Source organism: Helicoverpa zea, chromosome 9 (genome assembly GCF_022581195.2).
Source record: "Helicoverpa zea isolate HzStark_Cry1AcR chromosome 9, ilHelZeax1.1, whole genome shotgun sequence".
In the NCBI taxonomy this organism is placed as follows: domain Eukaryota; kingdom Metazoa; phylum Arthropoda; class Insecta; order Lepidoptera; family Noctuidae; genus Helicoverpa; species Helicoverpa zea.
Genome location: NC_061460.1, coordinates 7,027,954 through 7,038,015, shown reverse-complemented (window position 1 = coordinate 7,038,015; position 10,062 = coordinate 7,027,954). Strand labels below are relative to the sequence as shown.

General features: G+C 31.7%; 2 protein-coding genes across 3 annotated transcripts; one reads left to right on the top strand and one right to left on the bottom strand.

Annotated features, from left to right (window-relative positions):
• Window positions 1–284: 284 nt before the first annotated feature.
• On the top strand, window positions 285–5,433 carry LOC124632910 (nuclear distribution protein nudE-like 1). 2 transcript variants are annotated; one of them, XM_047167921.1, is made up of 7 exons: window positions 285–616; window positions 713–866; window positions 949–1,085; window positions 1,407–1,543; window positions 1,819–1,977; window positions 2,555–2,637; window positions 4,761–5,433. In XM_047167921.1, the coding sequence occupies exons 1-7, from the start codon at window positions 543–545 to the stop codon at window positions 4,869–4,871; spliced, it is 855 nt and encodes a 284-aa protein (XP_047023877.1). In that variant the 5' UTR covers window positions 285–542; the 3' UTR covers window positions 4,872–5,433. The 2 variants fall into 2 exon arrangements, with proteins under 2 accessions (XP_047023877.1, XP_047023876.1); XM_047167920.1 differs by lacking the exon at window positions 4,761–5,433 and adding an exon at window positions 3,895–4,391.
• Window positions 5,434–6,375: 942 nt separating this feature from the next.
• Window positions 6,376–9,396, bottom strand: LOC124632909 (phosphatidylinositol N-acetylglucosaminyltransferase subunit Q). The gene is made up of 7 exons (XM_047167919.1): window positions 8,653–9,396; window positions 8,409–8,534; window positions 7,899–8,034; window positions 7,675–7,819; window positions 7,375–7,567; window positions 7,168–7,282; window positions 6,376–7,022 (listed from the first exon to the last, which is right to left on the bottom strand). Exons 1-7 carry the CDS (start codon window positions 9,196–9,198, stop codon window positions 6,841–6,843), a joined length of 1,443 nt encoding a protein of 480 aa, XP_047023875.1. The 5' UTR covers window positions 9,199–9,396; the 3' UTR covers window positions 6,376–6,840.
• Window positions 9,397–10,062: the final 666 nt, after the last annotated feature.

Below are 10,062 nucleotides of genomic sequence, written 5' to 3'. Positions count from 1 at the left end.
GCGGCCTCAAACAGCCGAAACAGTTTTCGAGTTCCTTTCCTTCCTGAATTATTAGAATATTAATTTGGAAAGCCGCTCGAGGAGGGAATCATTATTTAGTGGTAGCGTATTTTTATATGTACCTATTTATTGCTTGTTTAGTTGAATTTTATAGCCAGTTCTTTGAATTTTTAGTACAGTCGACTATGAGTCGTGAGAAGAGGGAATTTGGTGCTCAAAAGCCTAGAGTTCAAATATTGTAAAAAGTGACATATATTTTTTTAATATTAATTGTCAATAATTGTCATTGTGTCTCGCAGCCATTTTAATTTCATTGAATTTTTACTGTTTTGGATTTTTGACGACGAAGTTGTGTCAGTTTTTATGTTTTAACGGCTGATGTTTAACAAAACGTGAAAATTATTGATCACAACGACTTCGATACGAATAATTTATTATAATAGTATCTGCGCACTAGTTTGTAAAACCTGTAACATTATTTTGTTATGATTCGTTAAACATCCTTGGAATCTCTTAAATTGAAAGTAGTAATTGTTGAAAACATGGAATCTCCCAGACAGTCAGACTCTGATACTGTCGAGTATTGGAAGAAACTAGCTAAGTACTATGAACAAAAGTAAGTACAATACACGTTACTACTGAACTACAAACATGATGTCTTGCTGACAACCATGATTATCATGATTCACCACTTGATTTTGTTTTATTTTAGAGTTAGCGATATACAACAAGAATTAGATGAATACACTGAGAACTCAGCACAACTTGAAAAAGAGTTAGAAGCATCATTAGTACAAGTTGAGAAACAAAACAGAGATCTGGAACATCAGAATCAACGGCTTAAAAATGAAATTGAAATGTTAAGGGTAAACAAAATGATAAGTTTTAAGTTGCAGCAGTTTTTTAGTACCTAATGATGTGAATCTATAATATTTTTGTGTTTTCTAGAGCAAATTGGAAAGAAGTCAGCAAGAAACTAATGCATTAGAAAATGAACTGCAAGCCTTAAAAATAGATAAAGATAAACAAGGAGTATACATCAGGGAGTTAGAGCAAAAAAATGATGATTTAGAGAGAGGACAGAGGTAAGAAGTTATATAAGTTTACATATTCAATTTGAAGAGATTAATAATATAAGCATTGACAGTCCTCTAATTTGCCTTTAAAACTAATTTGATGTATTTATATTAATTATCTGTTTTTGCTTGTTATCTTCCCCACTTTGCAGTTTGAGATAATTTGTCCTAGAATCATAGGTCATTGAACCAAATTCTTACATGTGCTACCTGTAAAAAGCTTCACAATTGATAAGCAAATTGTTTATAAATTTTGACATTTTCATTCAGGTACAATACTATGACATCATTTGCTTGATCTGTTGTGAAAAATAATACATCTGTTTACAGAGTTATATCAGAATCTGTGTCATGCATTGAATCACTTCTAAATCAAGCCTATGAAAGAAATGCAGTTCTAGAGAGTGAAGTAGATGAAATTGAGACCTTGAGGGTGAGGTTGCAGAGAGCAACGGATGAAGCCAGAGGTCTGTAATGTTTTCTTATGCATTTAATTATTGTATTAGTTAAAAAGCTTAAATGAAAACATGAAAAGGAATTATGTGAGTCATGATTTCATCTTTGGGATATTGTATCAATAAAGAGAGACTAATATTGATCTGAGCCTTCATCAAGATACTCTTCTTCTTCTGCCTGCCCTATTCCCAAATACTATGAGATCAAAATAATAAAAGCATATCATTTGAATATTGAAATAAAAATCTGCACTGCATGTTTCAACTACATATTTCAATAATTTCAGATCTGAAGCATGAATTGAAAGTAATGGAAAAGGTTCCAAAACCAAAGAAGGGAGATGAAAGTACAATTGAAGGTTCTTTAGTGAATGGTCATATTTCAAACCCATCTCGAACTCAAGTTGAGATAGAAACACAAACATCTCTAATGTCACCACAAAAACGTAAGTGAAAAGTATAAGCAGATCTTAAGAATAGAAATCTGTATGCAACTTGGACCTTGCATGCAAACATTGACATTTCAAAATCCCTACAGATATAATTATTTTTGATCGTTTTAATGATTATGATTGTTGGTGTACCAATTTAGATTCAACCTTTTGAAAAAAGAATACCTTTGCATAGCTTATTTGTCTTTCAGTCCAAATCATTAGTGTGATTACTTTTAATCACACACATTCTAGTTAGTCTATCCAGCAGTTTGGGGCAGAACAGTATTCTAGAATATTCAATCTTCAATCATTAGCCTGACAAAACAATCATTTCATATCCCATTTATGAAATGATTGATTGTTTAGTCAGATTTGGTAGTTTGGATCTAAAACTTAGCTTATTCCTCAATTAGACAGCAACTCACCACTTGTTTTATTTTATTAGTCTTAACCAAAAGTGTATAAAGCGTGGGTTAATTTTTTTTCGTAATCCCTTCCATATTTTTTTTTTTTCTCCCTGACATAAATTAAAACAGAAGTGAATGTTTTAGCAAATTGTGACATAAGAAATGCTAATTTCTTATTACAGGCGAAATTAATGGCAACGGAATGACACCATCATCTCGAGTAACAGCTATAAATATAGTCGGCGATTTACTGCGCAAAGTGGGGGTGAGTCATCTAGATATTTTTACCTTAGTCAAAGCTGTATTAGTCCTTATTGTAGCACTAGTCACTTTAGAATGCACTAGATAGTAGGGGAAAGCTAAGGGATATAATTATATTTATTTATTGTATGTATGTACTTTATATTTATTATTTTGAGCTTATTTATGTATTTATTATTATCATGGAGATCAAAATGACCAGCGAAAATGCCATAAGTGAAAATATAAGAAAGTAGCGCGCCAAGGGCGGAGCGAGTAACGTTCGGGCTACGAACGTTACTCGCTCCGCCCTTATACGCCTACTCTGGAGCCCGCCCATTTTTTTTTTGTACTAAAGATCGTTGACAGTTATCTCAAGAAACCCAAACGCCTTATTAGTTCGTTCGTAACTGATCATTTTAATCATGCCCACCGTAAGAACCACCGTAAGACCGAGAAGTTGCCTGACCTTCCTGCATTATGGCATTTCTGCTCATCGTTTTCTTTCTCCGTGATTATTATGCTGTAGTAAATACAAATGCCTCCATTATATAACACATTTTTATTTTTATGTAAACAGTTAAATCTTCGATAGATGTAAGTATGAACTTGAATAAATTGAGTGAAATAAATACCTATTATTTATTTCTATATTAGCATACATTGATTCATAATTGGATATTAAATAGAAACTTTGCACTCTGGATGAATTTCAAGTACTTATCATCTGGACTTTGGTTTACTATGATCCCTTATATGGTATGGTACCTATCTAGGAATAATTACAAATCACTCCAAGATTTCATTTTTTTTTAATGTCTCAAATCATGCCTTGTCACTCTTATGTTATGATGGTTCATAAATCCTTTTTTTTACTTCAACAAAGGATGAATTTATTTCTTATCACAGCTTTTTTATTATACTTACATTGCTTAGGTATCCCATACTTAGGTGGACATGTTTTTAACTCTATCACCTAATTATATTTATGTTACTAGAAAATAATAAATATAAGTATAATTATTTTCTTATTTTATTCTAAACTACCATTCTAGGGTTCTTAAGCTAATGCGGTAGCTAGGACAAAGGATACATTATGAAATGCCAATTCTTTTAAATTGATATGCTCATAGATGAAGTAGTAGAAGTACTTATAGTATTAGTAGAAGTAGATATTAAGTAGCAGTAGATTTTACATTATGTTTATAAGCTATCACTAGCAGTATCCATTTTGTATTTGCATGGTTGTGTTGTGTAGTATGCATGAATTTATTGCTTACAGCTTGAAAGGTTTCTTTGCCGTGAGTGTGGTAAGGTTAAATGCTCCTGTGACACGCCTCCAGCTGCTTCGCATATAACAACGCCGAGCCACTCCAGCGCCAGCACAGACAATGGATTAAATCATAATCATAATGATTTAGATAACGGTGATTCCGTTGAGTACAGAAACAAAAGAGTATACGTAAGGTCGCATTCGGGATCGGAACACGATCAGATATCGAGGAAACCACCTGTGTTAGCACAACGTGCTTCAGAAACACCGTTTTTGCGATCTACACAGACAGAAAACGGAAAGTTGAGAAGATCCTTTGCCGTACGGTCCCGCGAGGGCTTAGAAAACCTTCTGAGTTTTGCTTCTATCAGAAAAGGGCATGATCAAACTAAAAAAGTACAAAATTAATGAGATTTTAAGTGTTTTGTTGTGATAGGCAATTGTACAATAAATAGTAGCTTTACTAGATTATATTTTTAATGACATAAATGTTGTTTATGTTTTAATTCCCTTGTTTCATTGTGAATTTGTACATGTTTCCTTAACGTATTATATTGTTACTCAATCGGACCCATAGTTGACTATACATATAGGTTGAAATTGATTATATAGTTATAATCTTATAACGTACATTGTTTTGTTATGTAAGCAAACAATAAAGGCTAGGACCTGCATCCACTATTAAAATACATACAATTTTACTAGGCATTGCACGTAATTTTTGATAATTTTCAGCTTGTCATATGCATCATTTGTACATAAATACTGTATTGTATAAATGCTTAAATAATAGGTGTTGGTTATCACAGCATTTATCTTCCTATCACCTACTAATATTAACATCATCATTTACTGTGTACTTTTCTTCATTGTAGGCTTTGGAATCAAAGTTAGCGTCGTGTCGCGGTACAGTTAGACCTAAAGAACATTCACCAAATTCAGCTTCGGATGTCAATAAGGACTACAGGTGTGTACTCAAGAACTAGATACGTCCTTCATATCATCATCAGCTCTGTATCGTGACGTGCCGCCGCAGCGTTTAGCTTTTATCATAGTGTGATTCTATATCAAGCGGATCTCTAAACATCGCTTCAAGTTAATCTTGCTGATCAGAATACAGCTCGAGTACTGTGATCATAATCACATTTTTCCTAATTTTACTAATATCTGTGATGATAATGAAATAGTTAAGAATCGATATATTATCTATGTGAACGGTTTTGGCCTACCCACCGGAGAACTAGCACTGTGTGAATGGAATGCCGCACATTTCATGTAGTAAATAGCTTCACGAAACATTTGTTGTTTCTTAAAATAATAAATAAAAAGCGTCCAAAAAGCTTCTTATAAAAAAAAAAAGATTTTTGCTACCGTATTTGCGGTAATAAAGATCTGTTTGGATTCTGTCCAAGCAAAACATATAATGATTGTTATATTCAATTATTACTATATCACTTGAGTGCACGTATTCTTGGTGTAAAAGATAGGAGCTGTTGGACTCACCTTTATAATATTATAATAAAAAATAAGATACTTTAGTCTATTGGTGGACAAAAATATTTTCGAATGATATTTATGTAAATAGTAGGTAAAGAGGTATGTATGAAATTGTTAAAATTAAATATAAAAATTTATCAACATAATAATTTAGCAATGACATGTATAAATTTATGTATGTATTGTATTTTGTACTTGCATAATAATAATAACATGTATATGTAGATACAATCAGATCCATGTATTCAAAAATACATTGAGATGAGGATAATAATAGTTATAGCAATAACATTTAAGTTAAATTTCTCCGTTAATGTGCTTTAGGTATCATTGTGAATTATATGTTTATATTGAAGGTTTTTTTTACAATTTTCGACAAGAATAATTTAATAACACCACTAATTATAATCAGGTGCTCAATACACAATTAGTTAAAATAGAACTCAAACAGATTGAATAGTGTTTTAAGAATGAGTATGATGTCAAATAGATATTGAAACATTCTAGGTGTTACATTTATAACTTCGTGACTAACATACAAGGCCCATTTATGCAAAGAATGAATTATCTGTTTACATTTTATTGCTTTTTGCAGCAAATAAATAAATGTGTAAATGAGCCTTTAGTTACTATTGGGCAATAATTGCATGAGTGTATCATTACATTGTTCTTGGCATGCACTAATATTTTGTGTTATTCGTTCGCCATTCCCATAATATAAAGTATGTATTCTATTTTGTAGCTTTCGTCATAACCTGTTTTACTCACCAAGTTGATAGAGAAAGTAATTCTAATGTCCCTGACATTTTCTTAGGATTAAAAGCTTGGTACAAAATAATTTTATAATTTAAAATTATGACAAATTAAGTCGTGTCTTGCCTTAACAGTTATTAGTGAGTGGCAGTAAATTTTCGAAATGTGTGTGTAATTAAGTTACAGTCTATCATTACTAAAAATAATATAATGAGAGAATTTGAAATGAAAACAATTGACTGTAGGTAGAATTTGTAATTCAAATATTTATGCTATCTAAACACTGCGTTTTATACGAAAATATAACATAACACACTTATTTAAATAGCCCCAAACAAAATAGTACTTTAGTATCACAATGTAACATACCTCTAAACAATTTGTGTGATGTCTGTAATAAATAATAATTGTATTGAAAATTGTTCTAGTAATATGTCTACACATTTAGTTAGCAAAACAATGGTTTGTTATTTTTACGTAACCTTACTCAAATATATTTGCCCAGTTTGCTGCAAATAGTTTTAAGTATCTAGCATTTATATGTTCACGTGTGTGGTGACCAAACAACTTTTTATTTTTTATGCAATATGAAATATCGAACGATAATAAAGTAAGTCAAAACAGTTCTGATGTTTCGTTTCAGTTTCCCATATGTAGATAGACTAGTATTGCATACTACTAGTTATTCTCAGTATAATAATATTCTTAAACTATTTGCTTCCCAACAAGAACGTTTGACAAAAGGTTGGTCCATTCCACTTTATTAGGCACTTCAACAGGAGGCTTGAATAACTCGACTAACTCAGGGATACTCTTATTTAATAATTTTATCCTGAGTATCAATGGTGCATTCTCATCTTGATTTACCACTTCCAATAATATTTTACCTGCAAAATATTTTTTGATAATAATGTAATAATAAGTAATACATTTAATAGAATAAATATAAATTAAGTAATAAATATTATATTCCACAGCAAAAGCCAATTTATGATAACTATAAAATAAAAGTTATCTAAATCATCCTAATACCTGTTACTTTAGGTGAATGAGCCAGCCACAAACTTATAACATACATAGGCAGTGTTTGTACCATGTAGATCATTTTCGCTATCAAATACTGGACCACCAGAGATAACACTCTGAACTGAAACATAGAGTGATTATAATTCCGTAACACATTAACAAAACTCCATGGTGCATAAAATATTTATTCATTTTATGTCCAGATTTTCTTACCATTGTAAATACAATATAGTAAAGAGTTGTTGTGGGCAATAGTAACAGTAATATTGTAAAAGCTACAGTGCCTACAAATAGCTCTTGGTTAGTATATTCACAGGAGTCAATGCCACCTCTCAGAGGGTTGTACTTTCGTCCAACAAACAACCGTAATAATGCTATCAGTCCAGATATTTGGATATTGAAAAGCCTGAAAGAAATTTCAAAATAATGAAATGATGGTGTACAATTTGAGCTAAAAACAAATTCAATACTTCTTCAGATACTTGCGTAGCCAAATCTAGTAAAAAAAATTACCTGGCAGCATACACATAGATACAATATGAATGGAATGTTGCAATGACTATAAGATCTGATATAATGGCTGATTGGAATGTAAATCCCAAAAATCCTATGTAATGATATATGTGAAGTATAACATCCAATTTCTCTCCTGATACATCTGAAACCAAAGTTTTTCAAGTGAATAGGTACGTAAACTAGCTTATCTTGCAATATTTCATGGATTACTGATTTATTACCTAGAAACAGCCACCAAAGTTGCACATGGTAGGAGAAATATTTTCCAAGCATTTTATTGAATGCATTATTCAGTTTTAAACCTACTGGAGCACCCATCAGCCATTTTAGTAGTGAATATAATGAATTAATAAGCCTCTGGAAAATAATTTTATCTATAATATAAAAATGAATCGCAAAATGTGTTGGTAAGCGCATAACTCAACAACGCCTGGACCAACTTGGCTAATTCTTTTTTTGTTGTGTTTGTTACTGTCAGAAGAAGGTTCTTATGAAAAAAAAATAGGGTAAAGTAGAGAAGTCAGTTGACGAACGTTGACGACGACGTTGAGAGCGAAGCCGCGGGCAAAATATTATCATTAATAATATCAAAATAAAAATAAATATCATTAATAAAAATAAATATTCATATAATAAAAACCTTTGTGTTGAATCATTTGTACAGATTTTTTTTATTTTTAATGAAGTTTGTAGGAATATACTACCAGTATCTTCTAAGCAGCAATAAATACCTCTAGAACTCCCATCAGTGCTATGCTAATATCTTTTTTATCTTGTGATAACAGTTGAAGAGCAATGTATCCTAATATAATGTCCATCAAAATTGCTAAAATCAAGTTACCCTGCCGCACTGCTACCTGTAAAATAAAAAGAAATATAATGTTTTTACAATACTCAAACTCTTCAGGATTTATGGCATATTACAGTCCAACCTTGTTTCTCTTAATAAGAGACAGGCAGATGTATTAAACTTACTTTTTTATCCCTTCCAATAGTTGATATCAACCATTTGATAAGTATCCAATAATTATATATATGCTGAAGGAACATCGAATTTGCCAGCCAGTATGAATATTTACTGCTGTGTTTCTCATCATCTTCAACTGTTTGTCCATGCTCCTTTTTAATCAAACTGACCAGATTTGTAAAATAGTTGTTTTTTGTGTCATCAATTGCTTGGGAATCTTTAATACTATTATAATCGTAAAGCATAAGAGTACAATTACTAGTTATAACAATTTGTATTCCATTTAAAATCAACTTGTTAATTTTAAACGTAAAGTTTTGTTCAATGTCTAGGAAGTTCAAAAATCTATTTGACAACTTCTTTGGAAAGTAATTCCCACAGTAACCGTAAATTTCATTCTCCTGTTGTTTCTCAGACCAAAAGTCATTAGAATCTGCATATTTTATTATGTAAATGGTTACAGTATCTTCTGAGAATGTAATAAAACCCTTAAAAAATATATCTTTGGAATTCGGTGATAATAAGGGCAGTAATATTTTTATGTTCTTACGCATTTTCACATCTCTTAAGAATTTTTATAATAATTCGTTAGAATAACAATCCTGTATCTAATGGTAAACGATCAATTATAGTTTCTGACTGCTACGAAACATGCATGAAAAACAGGAAAATTCTGTCTACAAGAAAATAAGAAAAACATTAAACAGAATTCAGACTTTTGGCAGTGATCTAACCAATAACCATGATCTAACCACAGAGTACATTACAAGCAGTGTTGCCAGATGATGATCTAGCATTCTCCCCAAATCTCACCCAAAATCCCCCCAAAATGTTAGTGTTTTGAGAAAAAACCCCCAGTAATTAGAAAAACGTTTAATTGGAAAGCTTTGGGAAGTTTATTGTAAAAGCGTGTACTTTGACCCACGAACGAGTTACTTACTCTGTGGAGGCGAGTGGCATGTACATCAAGATTATGTTTATTCCTAGTATTTATGCTATGAACATCAAACATTTGAACAAAGTTAGATATGTTATTACGAACGTACATTAAATTTTCAAAAATTTATTGAGGGGCAACAGTCAGAATATTTATTTCTTTGAATTTCTCTCTCAGAGAAACTTTTGGACCCAGATTATAAATGGCTCGAACAGCTCTTTTCTGTAAAATAAATATAGTGTCATCGTTCATCGTCGTCCTCCGCACGCAGCATTATTGTGGTAGTGTGTGTATGTTTTTGTGTGTGGTTCTATGGTGCGTTAGAATTAAGTAGTGAGTTATTTGGTCGCGTTCAGTCATAAAACTTTTTCGAAAAATCCTCCAACTCCCTCCAAGCCAATTTTTAATCCCCCCGCTGATCCCCCCAAAGGATTCTTCCCCCCAAAAAATCCCCCGTGGGCAGAAAATACCCCCAAATTTG